Here is a 25199-nt window from a genome sequence, read left to right as displayed (position 1 = left end):
TTGTTTTTAAAAATTGATTTAGCTTTCCGTGTCAATTTTTCCTTTGGTTTTCTGTATAAATTTTATCTTGTGCTTGTCTGTGGTTTAAAAACATCTTGTGGGATTTTTTATAGATGTTACATTAATCTGTGGATCATTTTGGTGAGATCTGGCATTTTTATTATGTTGAGTCTTCCATTCCATGAACGTGGTATGTCTCTCCATTTATTTAGATTATCTGATTTATTTCATTAGTGTTTTATAATTTTCACCTTACAGATCCTGAACATATTTTGTTAGGTCTTTATCCATGCACCTTTTCTTGGAGTCATTATATGTGGTATTGAGTTTTTAATTTCAGTTTGCTCGTTATCATTACTGTTATAGGGAAATATAATTAATTTTTAATGTTGACCTTGTATCCTGTGCCCTTGCTGGACTCAGTTATTAGTTCTAGCAGGTTTTTTTTTTTTTTGGTAGATCAGGATTTTCTTCATAAGCAATAATGTTATCAGTGAATAGTGAACATCTTACTTCTTCCTTATGTGTATCCATTTTATTTCCTTTTCCTGTCTTTATTCTACTAGCTAGAATTTCCTGTATAATGTTGAATAGAAATGGTGAAAGAGCACACACTTATCTTGTTCTTTTTTTTTTTTTAATTATTTATTTTTGGCTGCATTGGGTCTTCATTGCTGCACTCAGGCTTCTCCCTAGTTCTGGCGAGCGGGGGCTACTCTTCGTTGCAGTACACAGGGCTTCTCGTTGTAGTGGCTTCTCTTGTTGTGGAGCACGGGCTCTAGGCACACAGGTTTCAGTAGCTGTGGCATGCAGGCTCAGTAGTTGTGGCACATGGGCTTAGTAGCTCTGTGGCATGTGTGATCTTCCCGGACCAGGGCTCAAACCCATGTCTCCTGTATTAGCAGGTGGATTCTCAACTAGTGTGCCACCAGGGAAGCCCACTTGTCATGTTCTTAATGTTAAGGGGAAAGCGTCCAGTGTTGCTTGACCATTAAATAAGATGATAGTGTGGGTTTTTATATAGATGTTTTTTATCTAGTTTGGAAAGTTTCCCTCCTCATTTGCTAAGAGCTTTCATTATGGATAGGTGTTGAATTTTATCAGAGGCCTTTTCTCCTTCAGTTGATGTGATCATGACTTTTCTTCTGTAGCCTGTTGATATGATGGATTGACTGGATTTGAATGTTGAACCAGCCTTGCATTTTTGCAGTAATTCCTGCAGTCATGGAATATGGAATATAATGATATGTGTGTGTGTGTGTGTGTGTGTGTGTGTGTGTGTATACACACATTCCTTTTGCCAGTGTTTTGTTGAGAAATTTTATGTGTAAAATCATGAGCATATTGGTCTATATTTTATTTATTTTTGTACTGTTATTGGTATCTGAGTAATACTGGCCTCCCAAAATGAACTAAGAAGTGTTCCCCCACCCCCACCCTAGCCCCCCCAACCTGGATGAGATTTTGTAGAATTGGTTTTATTTCTTCTCTAAATGTTTGGTAGAATTCTCTGGTGAAACCATTTCAGCCTGGAGATTCCTTTTAATGTAATTTATTAATTGCATCTCATGAGAATATGTAGGGATGTCATTAGTTCTCAAACATTGTAAAGCGAAGTCTCAAGTTGACTATCCTATAATAATTTAAAAACAAGATTATGCTTTGAATAATAGGGCTTGAACACTTTAAAGGACCATAGAGACCCCTTCAATTTAATGATTAGAAAACTGAGGTGCAGAGAAGTCAGGTGACCAGCCCAAGCCCATATTCTCAAGACAAGGGCATATCCCATCTATTTCTCCTAACTTACTGGACTGCTACCCATTATACTGCTTATGAAAGCCCTATCAAATTGGCATTGGGGATGTCATTATTTTCAAAAAACATGTTCTCCAGTTTTGATTATCTTTGCTTCCTTCAGGCATGGGTTGTTTTGTATTTTGTAACTTAATTTCCAAGTACATCTTTAAATGTTTTCATTCACATCTTCCATTACTAATCTCTGTCCTGTCCTATTCATTCTCTGTTTTGTTTCATTCTATGCAAGTTGAAGAGTTTTTTTTAATGGTCCTATATCTTTAAATGTTTTCAATCACATCTTCTGTTTCTATTCTCTGTCCTGTTTTATTACATTCTATGCAAGTTAGAGATTTTTTTTTATGGTCCTATATATTGTCAGTTTTATATTATTCAGTTTGTGCTAAAAAGCAAATATCCTGCAGTTGGTATATGCAGTTCTATATGTATCTGTTAGGTCAGATTTATTCATTTTGGTGTATGAACCTAATAGAACATAACCGATGTTATTCCTGCCTTATAAAAATTAACTACTGAGATAACATTAAAATATTCTAATTTGTTTATAGATTTAACTCTTTATTCTTATAGTAAAACTGTTTTATGTAAATTGAATTGATGTTTAAAATTGTATACAAATTTTAAAGTATAATATGTCTTCCTGCTATTTTCTTCCTTATATCTATTTTTCAGATACAAATACACATTTTTGTGTTTTTGTTTAATAATTATAAGGTATATATTTTCCAAATTTTTATTTGCTTTATTTCTGTAACATATCTTCAAACTGTGACTTATAAACTGAATATTGCTGGATATTTTTCAACCCACTGAAAACTACTAATTCAAACATTTATTCCATATACATTTCCTGTGTGATGCATCTTCCTGTTGTGTGCTTATCTTTACTTCAGTTCTGTGTCTTATATACATTCTTTTAAAAATTTGTGTAGATTATTTACATTCTAAACTTCGCTTTTAGTTGGGAATGTATATACTCCTATTTTATTGTTTAAGCTAAAAATTATAATGTCTTCAACACAAAAAAGTATAGAGTTAATACCATTACCCTCCTTTTGCACAATGTAAGGAATATTATTGAGGATCGCCTGGTAGTTTTATTGTTCTCAACAAGGAGATGTTTTTCATGTTTTACACAGATAATGAATCAATTGTATTGATTCACAGGTGCATCCTTCTCTTGGATCTTCATTCCTTCTGTCACTGCAGACTTTTCACCTGGGATCACTTTCCTCTGGCATTAAATGTAACCTTAGGATTCATTTTGTGTGGGTTAGTTTTCTATTATGTTTCTCGTATTTCGTGCTGTTTTTTTTTTTTTTTTTTTTTTTGGTATGCGGGCCTCTCACTGTTGTGGCCTCTCCCGTTGCGGAGCACAGGCTCTGGACGCGCAGGCTCCGCACGCGCAGGCTCCGCACGCGCAGGCTCCGCACGCGCAGGCTCAGCGGCCATGGCTCACAGGCCCAGCCGCTCCGCGGCACGTGGGATCCTCCCGGACCAGGGCACGAACCCGCGTCCCCTGCATCGGCAGGCGGACTCTCAACCACTGCGCCACCAGGGAAGCCCTTTCGTGCTGTTTTGAAAAGCTTTTGTTGAGTATAGAAATCTGTGTTGGCGGTTATTTCTTCACCTTCACATGTCCTTCCACTATGTCCCTGACCCCACTATATGTTAGGTGTGAGTGGAGACGATTTATTTTGTGTTGATAGTTTCCTGGTGTTAAGGAACAGTACTTGAACCTGATACAAAGAACAACACGTCCTAGAAATTGTAACGGTGAGATGGGCTCAGTAATTAGATGGGGTTTTGAGTTGCTGGAATAATAAAAGGATGACAGTGTAGAATGCATGGGAGAAATAATATGTATCTGGTGACCAGGTTGATGGATTATGACATAAACTGACTAGATGATTAACAACCCCATTTTCTCTTTCTGGATGCTTGGGAGGACAGCGTGTCTCTGCTTTCTTTACAGTTAACTTTGGGACCATGTGAATGAGATGTGGCCAGTTGAATACAGGCAGAATTGATTGTGAATGTGTGTCTTAACTGTTCTTGCATTTGTGCACCATTCTGGGAATCTCCTCAGTGGTTCTAGATTTCACACCTCCCCAGGATTTAGTGCTCCATTGCGTGCTGTAGGTTCAGGAGATGGGTTGATGGTGTTTTGATGAGGACAGGACGTGATGACCTGAAAAACCTCTAAGCTTCAGGTTGGGCCATCTCCTGATCACATATTTGTACCTGGGTCTACCTGTCCTGAAGGTCAAGGGGGGGACAGGAGGGGGAGAGGGAGGCCCAGTTACTGTGAACTAGACATGTCATCTTATGTCACAAACATAAAACTGTATCAGCTCCACTCTTCACTTAGACCTGAGGGCAGATAGTCCTGATGTTCTGAAGATCTGAATCATGTGGCCTTATTTGTAATGATGCAACTCTTTGGGCATGTTCGTTAATCTACAGGTACATGCCTACTTGTAGTTTAAGAAGCCGTCCTGGACTTCCCTGGTGGTCCAGTGGTTAGGACTGCGCTTCCAGTGCAGAGGGCTCGGGTTCAATCCCTGGTCGGGCAACTAAGATCCTGCATGGCACTCGGTATGGCCAAAAAAGCATAAAACACCTTCCTGCGATGCTCTTTAACAAATAATTAAATATGCCAAGTAGTACATACAAATGTATGCTTTTATGTAAAGCGTTTAATCAATACCTATGAGGCTACTTGCCAAGCCAAGGAATCATTGCTTTTTCACAAATAACGCCAAGGATCCTGCAGAGGTATCCCTGACATATCCTCCCAAGCTTTGTATGTGAAAGCATTGTGATGTTAATGCTAATGATAGTAATAATAATCGTTCTTATTTACTGAGCATGAACTATGAGATAGGCACTTTTAATGTAAATAACCACGAGGGACTTAGTATTTCCCATTCTAGTTACAGTAGAGCCATGGTTCTTAAACTTGAATGAGTGGTACCAGGATTCCTTCAAGCAGAGAGTGCTGAGCCCCGTCCCCAGTGTTTCTGATTCTCTAGGTCTGGGTAAGGCCCAAAGCTTGCATTGCTAACAGGTTCCCAGGGCCTGCGGTGGAATGATTAGGGAGGGCGGGGCATTTCCCCCAGGCCTACGGAAATCTGGGCACTTTTATTTAAAAGGAAGAGAAGCCCCGCCCCGTATTAGAATTCCTGGAGTTAAATTATTTTCCAGTCTCTTCCCGCGGTGCCGCTGGGCCGTCGCCATGGAGAAGGGAAATGGCGCACGCGCGTGGGCACAGGCTGGGCGTTAACTACGTTACCCAAAAGTGGATGCCCCTGGCGCTGCCGGCCCCGGCGCTGGGCCAATCACGACCCAATGGGCGGGGGGTGCTTCCTTCTGCTTCGGGGCGGGACTTCCTGCCCCGCTGCAGGAGAACATGCGTTCGTGAGCGGGTGCTGGTTGGACGGCGACCACGTGGACTCGAGCGTTGCACTGTGGCCGCATCTCTAGGGCAGGACGGGGAAGGAGAGCGAGGTGCCGGGGGCTATCTTCGCACCTTGTCCGAGCCGTGACGCCCCCAGCCCCGGCTCCTTCACTGCGACACTTTGTCCCCGTCCGTGGGACAGGCGACTTAGCGCCTCGTGTTTGCCAGGCCCTGCCGGGACCTCACGTTTTCCCTGGTCTTCTCACGCGCTCCGTTTCGAGCGTTTGACATTTCATAGCGAGGTTCGGAGTGCGACACGCAGCCCGAAGTGACCCCACCCTGGTCACCCGCCTCTCAGGGCCCCATTCAGCCCACTGGGTCCCTTGGCGGAGGCAGGTGCGGCAGCACTGATGAATCCGGCGCAGGTGAGTGGAGGGTCACCCAGAGCCACACCCTCATGGTCCCCACCCCTTGCGATAGCTGATGGTGGTGTCCTGGGACTCTGCCTTTCCGTCTCCCAGTTCTTGGTCGTGGAGTCTCTGGAGGGAGTCACTTGTGGCGCAGGGTACTGAATTCAGGCCAAGGAAATATGCATAGGTTCCTGTACTGGCAACCAAGGGAGTAAATATCAGAACGGTGTCCTAGTGCATGTGCAAATACTCGGTGAGACTGAGTTGGGAGTGATCAGGGAACAGAGCAGCCGGGCAGAAGTCAGGTCTGGAATGGCAGCCTGAGGAGCTAGACCTCCCTTCTGAAAGTTTGGACAGAAGGTGGAGGTGGTTTAACACATAATTCATTGGAAAGCTTTCCTCTGGCTGCACAGTGGACACTGTGGAAGTGAGGGAGGAGGCAGGGAGACCGAGGAGGAGGGTGAACGGACAGCCTTAAGGCCCAAGTCCTGGAGGCTTGTAGGGGAAGGCTGAGCCTAAGTGTAGTTGTGCCTCGGTGGTAGGCTCTGGATGACACCAGGAGGACTGGCTGGCAGGAGAGTGTTTGAGGTCTGTCATGTCATACTCAGCTGAGACAGTATTTTGTCTGCCCACGTGCCTGGTTTTGCTCTGGGCTGGACACAGTAATCAGAGGGACATGAGGAGAGAGCAGGCACTAGTGGTGCCAAGTCTGGTATCGCCTCTGAGCTGGGAGGCCGGGGAGGAGAGGGACGGGGTGGGGGGATTAGGTGAGTGGGTAGACTGGGGAGTCCTGTTGTCTGTGAGCTCAACTGTCCCCATCGTGGCAGGGCTGTGTGACCTTCGAGGATGTGTTTGTGTACTTCTCCCGGGAGGAGTGGGAGCTCCTTGAGGAAGCTCAGAGACTCCTGTACCGTGATGTGATGCTGGAGAACTTTGCACTTGTGTCATCACTGGGTAAGTCTCTGTTTTAGTTATGTGTTGCTACATGGCAAATTACTCCAAAGCTAAGTGCATTGGAAAGACAAATGTTTATCTCACAGTTGGTTTCGGTCAGGAATAAGGCCTATCCTGCTTGGGTACCCCTAGCTCAGGGTCTTTCATGACATTGCTGGCAAGCTGCCCAGGGCTGCCATCTGATCTAAAAGCTCAACTGGTTAGACTAGTCATTTCATTGTTGGCTGTTGGCCAGAGCCCTCCCACAGTTTCTTGCCATGTTGTCTTCTCCATAAGCAGGTCACAACAAGGCAGCTGATATCCAAGATAATGAGCAAGAAACAGCATCCAAGATAGAAACTGGTATTTTTATCATCTAATCTCGCAAGTGCCATCTCATCGTTTTTTTTTTTTTTTTTTTGCGGTATGCGGGCCTCTCACTGTTGTGGCCTCTCCCATTGCGGAGCACAGGCTCGGGACGCGCAGGCCTAGCGGCCATGGCTCACGGGCTTAGTTGCTCCGCGGCATGTGGGATCTTCCCGGACCAGGGCACGAACCCGTGTCTCCTGCATCGGCAGGCGGATTCTCAACCACTGCGCCACCAGGGAAGCCCTATCTCATCGTTTTTGCCATATTCTATTCATTAGAAAGTAATTTTTAGGTCCAGCTAACACTGAGCAGGAGGGAGTTAACAAGGACCTGATGGCCAGTTTCCTGGGCTGGCTTTTGTTTTTCTCAAGGGGCAGTTCTCTCTGTCTCACAGTTCTGTCGTGGCACAGCTTCTTTCCTTGGTTCCCTGGGGTAAGTAGTGTGAGTATCAGGGCTGGGCGATGTGCACCACCCCCTCCTCGCCCAGAGCAGCCCCAACCTGTACTGCCCCAAAGCTTTGAGATGAAGAATTTGGGGGTAAGAAGTCTTGCAGTCTGCCCCTCTGCCCCAGAGATACCAGATGGCCTGTCCGCTCCTTGGCTACGTGTCTGTCCAAATCCCTGGCCCAGGTTCTGCCTCCTTCCTCTAATTTTCCAGGGTCTGACATGGGATTGCAGGCACTGATATGGTTACTCCTTGTGGTGAACACTGAGTTCTTCCTGTAAGCCCTCTTCCAAGATTCTTTTTTTATATTTAATTATCTTCTCTGCGGAGAGTGTCTCCCTGGGTCAGTGCTCGCCACTCACCAGTTCTTCCTTCCCATTAGGACTTGCGGTTTCCAGGTCTCATGGAGCCACCCAGCTGGAGCCGGAGGGGAGCCCAGGGTGCCTGAGAAGGTAGACGCGGCTCCAATCACAGCAGAGAAGACCTGGAGGAGGCCTAGGCCTGGTGAGCAGAAGGTGCGGGAATCAGGGCTGGCTTCACTTTATTTTATTTATTTATTTATTTATATTTTTAGAAATTTATTTATTTTATTTATTTATTTTTGGCTGTGTTGGATCTTCGTTGCTGCGGCGAGCAGGGGCTATTCTTCGTTGCGGTGCATGGGCTTCTCCTTGTGGCTTCTCTTGCTGTGGAGCACGGACTTCAGCAGTTACAGCACGTGGGCTCAACAGCTGTGGCTCGCGGGCTCTAGAGCGCAGGCTCAGTAGTTGTGTTGCACGGGCTTAGTTGCTCCACGGCATGTGGGATCTTCCCGGACCAGGGCTCAAACCTGTGTCCCCTTCATTGGCAGGCGGATTCTTAACCACTGTGCCACCAGGGAAGCCCAGGGCTGGCTTCACTTTATACCAGCATTTTGTGCCGCGTCTACTAGTGTTTAGGTGGCAACACCAGTGGCGAACCTTATCCCACTTTTCCTTCCCCAATTTTGATGCCTTTCTCATTTGTCACTTTTACTCTGACCTTAGGTACCTGTTAGTCCCACCCCCCTTTCTGGTCTCACATCTTATCTGCTCTTCTCTTGCTGCTCCATGCGGCACTCTACAGCACTGGGTTTCTTTTAATGTGTCATGAGATGTGCACGTATCCTTAAATTTTCCTTGAACACTAAATGTTCTGTCTGGCCAGATTTTTCTGGTCCTGGCTAGACCCTTTTTCATAGCACTCACCTGTCACAAGGAACCAGGAGCCTTGCTGGGAGACCATTTGCAAGGTGTGATTCAGAGAGCATGCTTCTCCTGCTCACACTGTATCCCATCCTGGTATCCTCTCCTGCAAGGTTTCCTTCATTCTTTAAGCTTTAGAGGCCCACAGCACACAGCAGCCCTTCCTTATCCTGGTTCTGGGTCCCCTGTGATGTCCATAGTCCTATAGACTAGTTGCCAGTTGTATCAGACACACATTTGTTACTGGATGCCATTTGCTACCAACTGAACATGCACTTCACCAGCATTCATCTTCCTTCAGGTTGTTGACGTGGAGTGGAAGATGTGGCTGCACCTTCTGAGCAGGGAGTTTCTGTGAGAGTGTCACACATGAGAACTCCCAAGGCAGATCCTTCCACCCAAAAGGCTCACCCCTGTGACATGTGTGGCCCAGTCTTGAAAGACATTTTTGCACCTGGCTGAGCCCCAGGGAACACCATCTGGGCAGCACTCATACTCCCAACATGTGAATCATGGAGGAGAGATTTCTGGTGTAGTTTAAACCTTGACTGGATACAGAAGCAGCAGAGTGGAGTCTTCAGAAGGGAAAATCCAGGCCTCGTTTGTGAAGCGCTGCAGATGCAGTGTATCAGAGAAGGCCTTCACTTGCAGGGAGGGTAGGAAGAACTTTTTGGCCAGCACCTGGCCCCTCACAGTGGGGAGAAGCCACACCGGAGTGTTGGGAGGTTATTCTCTGCTGTTTATTCTCTTCTGTCCTCACTAATAGGCCCTTTTGGGTATTGGTTTCCCATTAGGCCAGAAAGCACAACCTCAGGCCATAAAGCTTCTTAGCTGCCCTCCTGGAGGGAATGTTACTCCAGGGTCATTTGACTCTTGGACTTTCTGTTGGGGGCAAACCAGGAAACAATGAGGGGCATTAGAAATACAGGAAGAACCCAGGGACAGTTTCCCACAAGGAGAGTTTCCTCCGGAGGATGAGCTCTGAACACAATGGTGTGAGGACAGATGATAATCTGCACTCAGGAGTTTTACTAGAGCAATCCTCCGGGAGATGCTTTTCATGAACAGAACTCACATGGACCAGGTAAAGCTTCCATGATCTACGCAGGGAAGAATCTCTGCAAGTGGAGGAAATGTGGGAAAGGGTTTAACAAACGTTGATGTGCCTTTCTCAAGAGGGCAGGCCTCAGTCAACTCATGAGGATTTATGCTTAGCAGAACCACGTGAGTGCTTCCACTGTGGGAAGGCCTTCAACTGCAGGTCAGAGCTTATGCAGCTACAGCAGATTCACACTGAGGAGAAGCCTTATGAATGAAAAGTATGTGGGAAAGTCTCTTGTGTCAGGTCTGTTTTTGTCCCAAATATTTCCCACTCCAGAGAAAGTCACTCCGAGTGCAAAGTATGTGGGTAAACCTTTTTTGACAGCTGTTTTTTTCACTCATCATGTGAGGGTTCTCACAGGAGAGGATCCCTGAGTGCAGTGAATGTGGAAAGGCCTTCATTCACCCTTTTCTATCTGGCCTAATAGGATCCACAATGGACAAAAACCCTTTGAGTGTAAGAATGTCAGAGAGCCTTTCACGACAGCTCTTCCCTGACTCAACACATGAAGCATCACACTGAGGAGAAACCCCGTGAATATAGTGAATGTGGACAGACAGTCCTTCAGCCTTCGTTCATCCCTCACCAAGCCTCAAAGTATTCATACTGGGGAGAAAACATATGAGCGTAAGAGATGGGAGAAAGCCTTTCACAAGTGGACTTATTGTGATATCAGAGAACTCATACTGGGGAAAGACCTTTCGAATGTAACTCCTAAGGAAAATCATCTGACCAGAGGAAGCGTCTTACTCTGAGAAATTATACCAAAGAGAAACCATGTAAGTGTCATTGCTGTGAGAAAATCTTCTGAGGCCATTCATCACTTGCTGTCATCTAAAGAGTCATCCTGGAAATGGACCCATCCTAGGACTTTGCACCTGAGAATTTATAAAGGAGAGAGAACCAGTGACTATTGTGCAATTTCAAAAATCTTCAGCTATAGCTCTACCCTTAGTATACACTGAAAAAGCAACCACAGGAATATTTAAAAGACAAAAACAAGGGAGGAAGAAGAAAAGAAGTAGATGTAACAGGAAAAGAAATGTATTTATGACTTCTTTCCGGTTTTCCTGACAAACTTGTGATAATTTATTGGTTGTTTTTTGTTGCTGTTATTGGGTGGTAGGGGAGGAGCAGTGTTTGAGAGGTAAACACCTGAATTACTACATATGCACTCTGCCATGCCAAGCCAGGAGAGCTGGAGAGCTGGACACTTGAGAACAGCCCTGCAAATATTTATTTGTTACAAAATATTGTCTTATGTGAAGCCTTGAATTATGAAGCATTTAAAACTTAAAAGAAATTAGGATACTAAGAATGTTGTTGTTTAAAATTAGATCTAAGGAGATAAGGACACACATGAATGGGTACATTTTACTGTACCACTTAAAACCATTTAAGGCTTCATTTTTATTTTTATTTATTTATTTATTCATTAATTATTGAGATATAATTGACATATAACAGTGTGTAAGTTTAAGAAAGTACAACATATTTATTCGATACATTTATATTGCATTATGAGTACCATTGTAGCCTTAGCCTCTGTTGTGCCACAGAAGTATCATTTCTTCTAGTGGTGGGAACAAATAAGATCTTGTCTGTTGGCAAGTTTAATGTTTATAATGCTGTTTTGTGGTTTGTAATCCCTGTACTTTATATTACATCTCCAGGAATTATTAGTTGTAAGTAGGTACCCTTAAACATCATCAACTCTCCCATCCCCTCACCCACCCCCAGCCTTTGGTAACCATCATTCTACTGTTTTCCAGTTCAGTTTTTGGTTTTGTTTTGTTTTTTTAGCTCTCACATATAAGGGATATTGTACGGTATTTGTCTTTCTCTGTCTGACATATCTCATTTAGCATAACATCCTCAAGGTCCATCTGTGTTGTCGAAAATTTCCTTTTTTCTCAAGGCTGAGTAGTAGTATTCCATTGTAGGTATATATACATTTTTATCCATTCATCCATTGATGGACACTTAGGTTGTTTCCATATCCTGGCTATTGTGAACTACAATAAACATGGAAGTGCATATATCTCTTTAAAAACCTGTTTTTATTTCCTTTGGAGTTTGGAGTTGGGATTGATTGGGGTTGCAGCCTGTCTCCACCATGCCTATCCCCAGCCACATGACCTTGGTCATGTCACTTATCCTTGGGGTTCAGTGTTCTTGTGTGTAAAATGGGAAGATGGACATTGAACTAAAGCTTAGGAAGCAAATTAGAAAGAAGGAAGAGCTTGATGTGGAGACCCCTGAATGATGCAGGACCCCCAGGCAGGGTTGGAGTCAGAGAAGAACATCTCCAGCAAAGGTAACAGCAGGTGTCAAGACAGACTGACAAGAGCATTGTCTGTGCAGGAACCAGTTGACAGTCACTGCAGCCGTAGAGGGGAGAGGGGTGGGCAATGAAAGCAGGGCAGGGAGAGATGAGGAGTTAGGTTTTGTACTCATGCAGTTTGAGATGCGTGTCAGACATCTGAGAGGAAAGGTTGATCTAGTCGGATGTGCAGTCTGGAGTTCGGGGGTCATTCGGGTCTACAGATATGTGGTGCTAGTGAGTCCAGCACCAGGAGTGTCTGACACCTGTGGTGGAGCAGTGAGGCTTATTGGTGTGCTGCAGTGTGGGTTACCACACCGTGGGAAACGTGGGGCCCTCAGTACGAAGATGTTAGGACCTTTTCTAGGCTCTGGGGTTGTGTTCAGTGATTTGGAGAAGAGTTTAAGGAAATGGAGCTTTGGTCTGAACTGGATGCTGTCAGGAAACGGGGTTGGTTTTATGATCAGATATCCTGAAATTTGTTATTTACAAGGCAGGGGAAGGCAGTGGCACTAAAGCAGCAGCTAGTGGAAGATGGAGCTGTCACTCATGTTACCCAGGAGAGGGGGCTATCTGCTTGTTTGCACAGACTCTGGTTGTGCTCAGATATGATGATAGGGTGGTTTTGTCATTGTCTCATTTCATCATGGTCACTGAGTGGCCCTGACTGAGGTTGGTGTTCCTTGAACTTGTTTATATTGTAAAAAAATAGTAAATAAAAACCTAGGTTAAATAGAGTCAGGAGGGAATTCCCTGGCGGTCCAGTGATTAAGACTCGGTGCTTTCACTGCCAGGGCTCAGGTTCCATCCCTGGTCTGGGAACTAAGATCCCACAAGCCATGTGGCACAGCCAAAAAAAAATAAAAATAATAAAATAAAACATTAAAAAAAAAATAGAGTCAGGAGACCAGCAGGGGAAACTCTCACACCCTGCAACTGACAGCAGAGCTCAACAGGAAGCTCAACTCCCCACAACAGTGAGAGGCCCGCGTACCTCAAAAAAAATAAATAAAAATTTTAAAACAAGGTTACCATTAAGTTTCAACATATGTATATATTATAACCAAGCAACTCCAATTCCAACCGTATACCCATTAGAAATTAGGGCATTTTTTTCCTCCAAAATATATATACATGAAGGTTTATAACAACTTTATTGATAACAGCCAAGAGGTTGAAACAACTCACTCAACCATAAATGGGAACATGCTTAAACAAATTATGATCTGGTCACATGAATGAGGGTGTAAGAGTGTAGAATGTAGAAGATGAATAAAAAATGGGTGTCTGGTGATCAAATCAAGGATTGTGCTAGAAACTGGCTAGTCGTTCACCAATACTGTTTTCTCCTTCTGGACACCTATGAGGACAGTCATGTCCCAGCTTCCCTTACTTTTTTTTTTGTTTTTTTGCGGTACGCGGGCTTCTCACTGTTGTGGCCTCTCCCGTTGTGGAGCACAGGCTCCGGACGTGCAGGCTCAGAGGCCATGGCTCACGGGCCTAGCCACTCCACGGCATGTGGGATCTTCTCGGACTGGGGCACGAACCCGTGTCCCCTGCATTGGCAGGCGGACTTTCAACCACTGTGCCACCAGGGACCAGCTTCTGTTACTTAATTTGGGACCATGAAAATAAATTTTGGCCAATGGAAATGGGCAAGAGTGATTGTGAATGTGTCTTCAGTTTATATTCTCATTTATGCTCCTTCCTGGGGTTGCCTCTTTGGGCCTCACTGTTTCCAGTTTTCACACCTCCCCACGAATTATTGCTCCTTTGGGAGCTGAAGAGAAGGAGGACCAGACCTGGTGACCTTGAGCCACTAGATATCAGACTGGACCATGTCATGATCATACATTTGTACCTGGGTCTGCCTACCCTGAGAGTTAGAGGGGAAGGCAGGAGGAGTTTGAGTCTTTGTTCTTGTGAATTAGACATGAACTATGATGTCATCTTATGAAGTATACCATGATATGAAACTGTTAACTCCACTGCCCACTTAAGCCTAAGCGCAATTAGTCTTGATAGTTCTACGTTTTGAATCATACGGTCTGTAAAAATGCATCCCTTTGACAACAGACTTACTTGTAGTCTTTGAAAATTCCCTTCATCTAATGTTTTTTTAAAAAAAGTAGAATGAACCTACAGGTATATAGGTGTGCTCTATGCAAAACTTTTACCGTTATCTATAACGCTACTTGCTGACTCGGGGAGTGATTGTATTTTCTACTTTAAAAAACGTGATCAGGGCCTTCCCTGGTGGCACAGTGGTTGGGAGTCCGCCTGCCGATGCAGGGGACGCAGGTTCGTGCCCCGGTCCGGGAAGATCCCACATGCCGCGGAGTGGCTGGGCGCGTGAGCCATGGCCGCTGAGCCTGCGCGTCCGGAGCCTGCGCGTCCAGAGCCTGCGCTCCGCAGCGGGAGAGGCCACAACAGTGAGAGGCCCGCATACTACAAAAAATAAAAAATAAAAAAAAAAATAAAAAAAAATAAAAAACGTGATCAGTGATTCTGCAAAGAGGGGCCTCTGACATCCTCCTATAGCTGTATATGTGAGAACCTTGTGGAGATGATGAATAATAACAATAATAGCTTGTGTGTATTTAGCACCAGGCCTTGTGCTAAGCATGTTTCATCTCACTTCCCATGAGGTAGGTTGTAGTATTTTCCCATTTTAGTTGTCGTACTTTGGGGGAGGGAGGTGGTCATGGGTTTTAATAAGAGCTCCCACCTCCGGGGGGTTTCTGTGTCAGAAGGTATAGGTTGGATCCGAGAATTTGCATTTTCAGTAGGTTCACAAGTGCTGCTGACCCAATTTGGGGTAGCAAGGAATAGGAGGATCGTATGTTACTACCCGAAGACCGCAGGAGAGAGGGATATTAATTGTTCAAATTTTTTTTGGCCGGCCCGCGCGGTTTGCGGGATCTTAGTTCCCCCGCCCAGGGGTCAAACCCGCGTCCCCGAACTGGAAGCGTGGAGTCCTAACCACTGGACCGCCAGGGAATTCCCTTCATCGTTCAGTTTAAATCTCAGTCCCCAAAACTCAAGAGAGGTGAAGCAGTTCTCCCAGGAAGAAAGAATGCTCCACCTGCTGGAGACGACGGAGGACGCGGCGTTGTCACAGGTGACCACGGAAATCTGGGCGCGTCGCCTTTAAGAGGAGCTCTGGCCCTCCGCCACCCAATTCCTTCCCGACATTTCTCCCTCCACCTATCTCCGCACAGCTGTCGAGGAGACCCTGAAAATGGACCCTTACCTGGTTGGATGGAGGACACAAATTCCTTTACCCAGAAGTCTGTGCCCGGCGCATACGGGCTGTGCCAATGACATTCCAGAAGATGGGCGTTTCCTGCCGCCCTTGACGGCAGAGGCGGGACTTCCGGCGTCGCGGCCGTGACGTCTTCTGCTTGCGCCAGGGCTGTCTAGAGTGGCTGTGGAGGCTGGGGCGCCTGGCTGTGGTCCGCCTTCCGTACGGCTCTTCGGAAGCGAACAGGGAAGGACAGTAGAAAGGATAGGACCTCCCTCCGCGTCGTTGTTAGCATCCATGGTCCCCGTCGTGGGACGGGCCGTCTTGCGCGGAGGTGTCGGCCGGAGCTGCGCTCTTCCCGAGGCCTTCGCACCCGCCCTCCGTCCTCGTCCGCTTCCGGAGGCGGCACCCTGAGCCTGAGCGCCTTTTTACAAGGGGGAGCCTGGGGCTTGGAGTGCGACAGTCGTCCCGAGGCCACTCCGCCCAGTGTGGGGTGGGGGTTCGGCTGCTCCCGCAGAGCCCGCTCCAGTCGCCAGCTTCTCGACCCGGTTCTGCTCAGAGGATTTCATGGCGGCCGCGGCGCTTATGGACCGGGCTCAGGTGAGTGGAGGGTCCCTGGAGCCCTCACCGCTTCAGGTGTAGGGGATGGTGTGTTCTAGGGCTTTCAGCACTTCGCCTTCATCGCTCCCTTCTCTTGAATATAAAGGCGGTGAAAGGCGGTCCTTGACGGTGGATATGTGGCGAGGTTCCCATTCGCAGTGTTGATGGGGTGAGGCGTGAAATGGTTTCCAAGGCCCAGGAGCCAACTGGTACAAACACTTGGAGGTGAGAATGAATTAGGAGTGTTCAGGAAACCGTAGGTCTCTGTTACGTTTGGTGAGAATAGAGAGCAGGCAGTCAGGCATCAGGCCTGGAATGGCAGCCTGAGGAACTGGGCCTCTTTTCTGATGGTGGCGGGAGCCATGGAAGGTTTGTAACAGAGAAGGGAGGTGATCTGACATAGGTGTTAACAGGCTTCCTCTTGTAGCAGAGTGGAAAGATTGGGGAGGCCTGAGGGTGGGCAGGGAGACCAGGATGGAGTCTACAGCAATAGTCCAGGTGAGTGTTGTTGGTGGGTGGACCAGAGTGGTGGCAGTGGAGGTTAGAGAGGTGTATGGATTTTGTATATGTTTTTAAACTAGGGTCGGTGGAGGCTTTCTGATGAGACATAGTGAGATTCTGGGACTCTTCACCTGTCCATCTCCCTGCACTTGAGTCTGGGGGCCTTAAAGGAGGGATCCTTTCTCACCCAGTATCCTGAATCTAAGCCAACAGTTATATGAAGAGGTTCCTGCTTCTGGTAGCCAATGGGATGAGAACTGCGAGGGTGTATTAGACCCAGGAACAGCATGTGCAAATACTTGGAGGTAAGATTGAGTTGGGAGTCCTCAAGGAACCACAGGTCTTCATTATGTCTGTTGGGAAAAGGGCCAGGAGTCAGGCAAGAATGGCAGGCTGAGGAGCTGGGCTTCTATTCTGAGGGTGTTGAAAGACATTGAAGATTTGGAGCAGAAGAGAGATGCTCTGAACTGCATCTTAACAGGCCCTCTCTGGCTGCTGTCTAATTGAGAATGGAGTGTGGGCATGAGGGAGGAGCTTACTGCAATAGTCCGCATAAGTGTTGCTGGTGGCAAAGAAAGTGGAAACTGGGTCCTGAGGACTTGGCATCTTGCTCAGGCACTTGGGTGGCAGTGGTGCCTGTCATAAAGACATGAGAACTTCCTGGATACTGTATGCAGAGTGGCTTCAGGAGTGGGGGTTGCCTTGGAGGTGCATATGGTGTGGATCAGAAGGTTGTCAGTGTTAATGGGGTGTGGTCCCAGATATGAGGAAAGTGAGGTTCAGAGTGATACATGTTGGGAGGAGTGTGATCTGACAGCCTTCAAGTTTTTTCTGGGAGGCATGTTCTTGAGGATGCCAGCAGGAGAGTGTTTGGTTCCCTTCATGCAAGACCCATAGCTTATATAATATATACCTGCCCACCTGCCTGGTTCTGCTCTGGGCTGCACACAGTGATCAGAGGGACAGGAGAGAGCAGGCAATAGTGGTGTCAAGGCTTAGTATCGCCTCTGAATTGGGAGGCTGGGGAGAACTGGGGTGGGGGGGTAGGTTAATGGGTAGACTGGGGAGTCCTGTTGTCCGTGGGCTCAATTGTCCCCATCGCGGCAGGGCTGTGTGACCTTCGAGGATGTGTTCGTGTACTTCTCCCGGGAGGAGTGGGAGCTCCTTGAGGAATCTCAGAGACTTCTGTACCGTGATGTGATGCTGGAGAACTTTGCACTTGTGGCCTCGCTGGGTAAGTCCCTGTTTCAGTTATCTATTGGTACATGGCAAATTACTCCAAAAGGTAGTGACTTAAGACAATTAAAATGCGTTTTGTAAGTTTCAGTGCATCAGGAACCTGGCTTGTCACAGCTTACCTGAGTGCTTTTGGCTCAGGGTCTCTCATGAGGTTTCAGTCAAGCTGTCAGCCAAACGTGTTCTCATCTGAAGGCCATTCTCGAGAAGAATCCACTTACAAACTCACTCATGTTTTGTGTTTCCAAGATGTAGTTTCTTGCGGCTTGTTGACCTGTGAGCGTTAGTTCCTCACTGGCTGTTGGTCAGAGGTCTCCCTTGGTTCCTTGTCTCGGTGGCCTTTCTTGTATTGCACCTCATAACATGGAAGGTGTCTTCTCTGAGCAAGGGAGCAAACGAGAATGTCAAGGATGATAGCTGGTCTTTTTCTGACCTGACCTGGAGAAAATGATTGCATCACTTTTGCCCTATTCTGTTCCTTAGAAATGGGTCAATCAGTCCCGCCTACGATCAAGGGAAGCGGCCTACACAGGGGCGGGAATACTGGGAGGTAGGCATTCTTGGGGGCCATCGGAGAACCTGCCTTCCACAGGCCCTCATGCCCACTCCAGTGTCCTTGGGGTTTGCTTTTTCCCCACTTCCCTTGGGGTAGCTCTTTTGGTCTAGCCAGATCGGTGACTCTTCTCCTTCCCTTCTTTGGTTCCCAGAGTAGGTGCTGTGGGTGCCAAGGCTGGGCTGTGTGTGGTGTCCCCTCCCTTGCTGAGCAGTCCCGACATCTATGCCCAAAGCCTTTCGGGATTGGGTTAGGAGTTCAGGGCTCTTTCAGTCTACTTCACAGATTCTGCCTGGCTTGGGCACTTCCAGATCCATAATGCCTCTGCGTCCATGTTCTGCCCCCATCTTCTGGGTGAGATTTCGTGGAGCATGAGTATGCCAGGAATTGTACGTACTGACATGGTCACTGCTTGTGGAAGGCACAGGGGTGTTCTGCCAAATCCTCCTTCAGCTTTTTTTGTCTTTTTTTTTTTTTTTTTTCCTTAACATTTTCTTTTGTGTGTGGGATGGGTCTGTCTAGGCCACTCATCTGCTCTATGTTTTGTTTTGTTTTTTCTTGGAGTATAGTTGATTCATAAAGTTGTGTTAGTTTCCCCTATGTTTTGTTTTGTTTTGTTTTGTTTTTTTACAACTTCCATCTTCCAGATCCCATGTAGTTGCCCAGGTGGAGAGGGGCAGGAAGCCCCAGATGCCTGACAGGGAGCCCTGACTCCAGCCACAGTGAGAGAGGCCAGAGAGGGCCTGGCCCTGTCACATGGGAGCTGAAAGAGAGCCGTCTTAGGGCTGAGTTCACATCGTACCGTCAACCTGCTTTGTGTTCACCAGTGTTTTCTTGCCAAGGCACATAGCAGTACCTCACTTCTCCCTTTCCTTCCCCATTCGTGGCACTTGACGTTTCTCTTCTGTCTTCCATCCCTTGGCTGTTTCCCCACCTCTCTGGCCTCTGTGTCCTTCACTCATTCTCCTCTTGTCTGTCTGCATTGCTCTGCGACATTGGCTACTGTAATGTGTCATGAGTTGTGCACATATCCGTACGTAGTCCTTAAGAACCAGCTACTTACTTGCAATCAGATTTTCCTTGGCCTGGACACAGCTTTCTGCACAGAGCTCACCTGACACCAGCTGCCGAGGCCCTGCTGAAACTCTTTTGTATAGGAGTGAGTTGGAGACCTTGCCTCTACTTCCAGTACTGTCCAACATCATTGTGTCTTTACCCATCGTTAGAGTTCCTTCGTACTGTGACCTTTAGAGTCCCAGGACTGACAGTGGGCCCTTCCTGATCCTGGCTCCCTCATCCTGCCAAAAGCCAGTGGACTCATTCATTTGTGTGTCACACATACATATGTGATGGAGTTGCTGCTTCCCACCAAAGTCAACATATCCTTCACTAGCATTTCTTTGATTTCAGGTTGTTGGTGTGAAGCAGACAATGAGGAGGCCCCTTCTGAGCAGAGCGTTTTTGTAGAAGGAGTGTCAGAGGTCAGGAATCCTGAGTCATGTCCATTTATCCAGAAAGCCCAGCCGTGTGAGATATGTGACCCACTCTTGAAAGACATTTTGCACCTGGCTGAACACCAGGGATCATGCCCTGCACAGAAACTGTACACATGTGACCCCTGTGGGCAAGGATTCCTGTTCAGTGAAAAGTTTTATCAGCACCAGAAGCAATATAGTGGGAAGAATCCTGTCAGAAGGGGTGATGATGGGGCCTCACTTGTGAAGAGCTGTGCTGTCCACATGTTAGGGAGACCTTTTACTTGCAGGGGGGAAGGGATGGACTTGCCGGATAGCTCTGGCCTGTTCCAGTACCAGAGCACTTACAATGGAATGAGTCCATGCAGAAGGGCTGAGTTCATGGAGCCTTTTCCACAAAGCTCCAGACTCGGGCGACACCAGGGAGACCATGATGAACTGATGCTTCTCAATTGCAGTGACAATGGGAAAGCCTTCCTGAACACCTTCACACTCCTTGACAACCAGATAACTCAGGCTGAAGTGCGAGCTTTTAGGTGCCTACCATGTGGAAATCTGTCCAAGGAGAAATCAGTTCTTATTCATCACACAAAAATTCATAGTGGAGAAACATCACATGTGTGTAAGGAATGTGGAAAGGCCTTCATTCACCTGTCTCACCTAAAAACCCACCAGAAATTTCACAATGGAAAAAGACAATATACATGCAGTGAATGTGGGAAGGCCTTCAGCCGCAAAGACACACTTGTACAACACCAGAGAGTCCACACTGGAGAAAGGTCTTATGACTGCAGCGAATGTGGAAAAGCCTACAGCAGAAGCTCCCACCTTGTTCAGCACCAGAGAATTCACACCGGAGAAAGGCCTTATAAGTGCAGTGAATGTGGAAAAGCTTTTAGCCGTAAAGACACACTTGTTCAGCACCAGAGATTTCATACTGGAGAAAGGCCTTATGAGTGCAGTGAATGTGGGAAATTCTTTAGCCAAAGCTCTCACCTTATTGAGCACTGGAGAATTCACACTGGGGCAAGGCCTTATGAGTGCATAGAATGTGGAAAGTTCTTTAGCCATAACTCCAGCCTCATTAAACATAGGAGAGTCCACACAGGAGCAAGGTCTTATGTGTGTGGCAAATGTGGGAAGGCTTTTGGCTGCAAAGACACACTTGTTCAGCACCAGATAATTCACACTGGAGCAAGGCCTTATGAGTGCAGTGAGTGTGGAAAGGCCTTCAGCCGTAAAGACACACTTGTACAACACCGGAAAATCCACACTGGAGAAAGGCCTTATGAGTGTGGCGAATGTGGAAAATTCTTTAGCCATAGCTCCAACCTCATTGTGCATCAGAGAATTCACACTGGAGCGAAGCCTTATGAGTGCAGTGAATGTGGGAAATGCTTTAGCCACAACTCCAGCCTCATTCTACACCAGAGGGTTCACAGTGGAGCAAGGCCTTATGTGTGTAGTGAATGTGGTAAAGCCTACATTAGTAGCTCCCACCTTGTTCAGCACAAGAAAGTTCACACTGGAGTGAGGCCTTATAAGTGCAGTGAATGTGGGAAATTCTTTAGCCGCAATTCTAGCCTCATCCTTCACCAGAGGGTTCACACTGGAGAGAAACCTTACGTGTGCAGTGAATGTGGGAAAGCCTATAGCAGAAGCTCCCATCTTGTTCGGCACCAGAAAGTTCACACTGGCGAAGGGCCTCATGAATGCAACAGCTTTGATGGCCCTTTAGCTGCATCTGTTACACTTGTTTAGCAGCCAGAAAGTTCACACTAGAAAAAGGCCTTATGAATGCAGAAAATGTGCTGTATCCTTGTTCAAGTTATTAGAACTCACACTAGAGAAGAGCTCTGTGAGTGCCCTTTGTGAGGGAGCCAGCAGGTTAACCTTGTACAGTCGTACATCCACCCCGGGGAGATTCCCGATATGTACCACATAGGTGAGAAACTTTCATGAGGTGCATCGCACTTCCTCAACTGTCCAGGGCTCTTGACAGTTATATCACTGCCAGTGCCTGTGGTGGAAGCCATCTCATTGCTGGGGTTTTTTTTGCGGTATGCGGACCTCTCACTGTTGTGGCCTCTCCTGTTGCGGAGCACAGGCTCCGGACGCGCAGGCTCAGGGGCCATAGCTCACGGGCCCAGCTGCTCCGCGGCATGTGGGATCTTCCCGAACCGGGGCTCAAACCCGTGTCCCCTGCATTGTCAAGCAGATTCTCAACCACCGCGCCACCAGGGAAGCCCGTCATTGCTGTTAAGGTCCCATAGTGTCTATCATTTACTCCAGTATGTTCAGGAAAGGTGGACCCCTGTGCTGTCTCTCCTGATCCCTCGAGGGGATCGTGAATGTTCTGAGCGCACTGAAGGTCCTCAGTTCCACCTCCATGACTGGGTATTGAGTGACCATGTTCTAGCTCTGGCCAAAAGGATCTGAACTGGAGTCTACTGGGGATTTCCAGACAAATTTCCCTTCTTCGTGGACAATGTTGACTGTCATATGATAGCTGTGACTTATTTATCTTGCTCCCAACTCACCCAACTTTGGAACTCTGTGCCCCATGCTACTCTAGTTTGTGCAGTGATAAAGGTCTCCTGTGGTGGTCTTTACTCACAGGAGGTCAGTTCACTGTGTCTAATGGATTGAGAAAAAATTGGGTTTTACCAACATGAAGGGAGGAACACCTTATGTTGACGCCAGTGTTATGTGCCTCAGAAGGGAAAGCAGGGTGGTAGAGAACAGCTCTCAGTCTAGTCTCCCTAGTTTGCATTGTTGCCCAAGGCTTGCTAGAAAAGTCTGAAGAGCTTTGTGCACTTAATCCTGTGGCCTAGAAGTCAGGATTTCCTGTGAGCCCACAGTTCATTCTGAGGAGGGCACAGTTGGTGTGGAAATCTCCAGTGCTTGTGGAAGCAACATGAATTGGGTCCTTTGTTCCTAGAGTATGTCCCATATTCCCCAGCACTTTTGAGGGATTTCTGTCTCCTGGACTTGTACAGGAGCCAGTCCCTGATGTCCAGAATCCCATAGGCAAGTATCATTGACTGGAAGGCTTTAGCCCTTTAGGGCAAGGTAGGAATCATAGTTGGTACAGAAACACTGAGGTAATGGAGTGGGGATGACTGTGGCTGGTGAGAGGATGTGTGTCTATTCTAACAGTGGCATCTATAAACGTCCATACGATTTTGGCTGTATGGCATGAAAGTGTACAGAAATTCTCAGGACCTTCAGATGTCTGAGTCTCCTGCGGCCAATGCACTGTCGCAATATATAATCTAAAGGTTTCTGGATTTCTGTACCTCCCTGGGCTGTTGACGTTATGGCCATCACTGCACAGGCAGGAACCCCAGCACTGATGAGAGATCCAGGGATCAGGCTTCTCTGACCCAGCCAACATTTCTAGTGACTGAAGTGGATGTGGACTTCATTGCTGATACTGAGGCAGGGCTCATCCCCCTAAACTGTGGGAAGAGGGATATGCTAGAACCAGAACGGTTGGCAGATGTGACTTTCCAAGAAGAATGGTAAATATGGATTTTCATAGGGAACATTTAGTTCTTAACATCTTCATTAAGGTATGGTGACGTGAAATAAACAATATATAAAGTGTAATACGTGTTATGTTTTACCATGTGTAAATACTGATGAGACCATACCATCAAGATAATGGAGATATCCCACACAACCAAAAGATTCCTTGTGTCTCTTTATAATCCTTTCCTCCCAGTCCTTTCTGGCCCCCTTTCCCACAATTCACAAGTAATAGCAAGCATTTTCTAGAATTTCATATAAATAGAATCATATGGTATATACTTTCTGGGGAGTGGGGACTCTGGCGTTTTTCACTAACCGTAACTTTTGAGATTAAGCCATCCTGTTGCATGTATTAATTGTTCATTTGTATTGTTGAGTATTATTCCATTGTATGGATATACCACAATTGTTTTTTTTATCCATTTGCCCGTTAGTGGATGTTTGGGTTATTTCCAGTTTTTGGCTGTTACAAATAAAGCTCCTGTGAAGATTTGTGTATAAGCTATCACTGAATAACATTCCATTGTATGGATGTAACAGTTTGCTTATCCATGCACTGGCTGATTGCTTCCAAGTTTTGGCAGTTATGAATAAACCTGCAATATGCATTGTGTGTAGGAGGACATAAGTTTGTAGACATAAGATTTTAGTTTGTGTGGTTTCAAGCCAAGGCATGATTTGCTGGGTCATGTGGTAAGAGTATATTTAGTTTTGTAAGAAACTGTCTTCCAAAGTGGCTGTATCATTTTGCATTCCCACGAGCAGTAGGTGAGAGTTCTGTTGCTCCATGTCCCTGTCAGCATTTGGTGTTGTCAGTGTTTTCGATTTTTGCCATTCACCTAGGTGTGTAGTAATGGTATGTTTTTGTTGCTTTAATTTGCAATTCCCTAATGACGTATGGTGAATATCTTTTCATATTCTTTTAACAGTGTCTTTTGCAGAGCAGAACTTTTAAATTTTAGTCAAGTCCAAAATACTCAGTTTTTCTTTCATGGATTGTGGTTTGGTGTTGTATCTAAAAACTCATTGCCAAACCCAAGGTCTTCATTGTCTCCTGTATTATCTTCTAGGTATTCTATAGTTTTGTATTTAGGTTTATTATCCATTTTGAGAAAATATTTGTGAAAGGTGTAAGATCTGTGTCTGGGTCACTTTTTTAAAGCCCCATGTGTTGAAAAGACTATCCTTTCTCCATTCCTTTGCCTTTGCTCTCTTTTCAAAGATCACTTGACTATATTAGCGTTCCAGTTTTCTCCATTTATTGTGATAATCATCGTGTGGCTGTGGGGGGTTTTTTCTTGTTGTCTTTTATTTATATGGTTTATTCCGTTAATTGATATTCAAATGTTAAGCCAACCTTGCCTTTCCTGGGACAAATCCCACTGGATCATGTTGTATAATCCTTTGTATATATTGCTGAGACAGTTTTCTGATACTTTGTTAATGTATTTTACATCTATATAGATGAATGATAATGAGTTTGTATATTTGTTTTCTTCTGATACCTCTGTATCACAGGGGTCCCCAACCCCCGGGACTTGGACTGGTACTGGTCCGTGGCCTATTAGGATCCGGGCCACACAGCAGGAGGTGAGCTGCGGGAGGGCAGCCGGGGAGCAAAGCTTCATCTGCTGCTCCCCATGGCTTGCGTTACCACCTGAACCCCCACCCCAAAAACCCTCCCACCTGGTCCATTGGAAAATTGTCTTCTTCAAAACCGGTCTCTGGTGCCAAAAAGGTTGGAGACTGCTGCTGTATCACAGGAATTCTGATCTCATAGAATAAGTTGGGAAGTGTTTCCTCCTCTATTTTCTGGAAGAGTTTTTAAGGATCAGTGATATTTCTTTTTTAAATGCTTGCTGGAATTCCTTAGTGAAGGTACCTGAGCCTGAAATTTTCTTTTGGGAAGATTTTCGATAAAAACTACTTAGTATAGTGCTATATACATTCTCTACTTACATCAGATTTGATCATTGGTGTCTTTTAGGAATTTGTCCATTTTAACTAAATTGTCTAATTTGGGAGGAATAGGAT

General features: G+C 46.2%; 2 protein-coding genes across 9 annotated transcripts in view; both read left to right on the top strand.

The window, feature by feature from the left end:
* Positions 1-3080, top strand: part of LOC131744776 (zinc finger protein 805) — a 50734-nt gene extending 47654 nt beyond the window's left edge. The window contains exon 6 of the transcript XR_010837887.1: positions 2986-3080. The gene's annotated coding sequence lies outside the window, so the exon portion shown is untranslated. The remainder of the gene's footprint in view (positions 1-2985) is intronic.
* Positions 3081-15386: 12306 nt separating this feature from the next.
* Positions 15387-25199, top strand: part of LOC131744789 (zinc finger protein 304-like) — a 35596-nt gene continuing 25783 nt past the window's right edge. For 3 of the 8 annotated variants that reach the window (XR_010837864.1, XR_010837863.1, XR_010837862.1), the window contains exons 1-2: positions 15394-15866; positions 17475-17601. Coding sequence is in view for 5 of the 8 variants with exons in the window: in XM_059044656.2 (XP_058900639.1) it covers positions 15834-15866; positions 17475-17601; positions 19567-21392 (1986 nt within the window). In the remaining 3 variants the exon portion in view is untranslated. Of the gene's footprint in view, positions 15867-15972; positions 16092-16573; positions 16673-17474; positions 17602-19566; positions 23686-25199 lie in introns of those variants that run through there. The other 5 variants (XM_067019935.1, XM_067019934.1, XM_067019936.1 and 2 more) reach the window with 5 other exon arrangements.

This window comes from Kogia breviceps, chromosome 18 (genome assembly GCF_026419965.1).
Source record: "Kogia breviceps isolate mKogBre1 chromosome 18, mKogBre1 haplotype 1, whole genome shotgun sequence".
Lineage (NCBI taxonomy): Eukaryota > Metazoa > Chordata > Mammalia > Artiodactyla > Physeteridae > Kogia > Kogia breviceps.
This window is presented reverse-complemented; position numbering and strand designations above follow the sequence as displayed.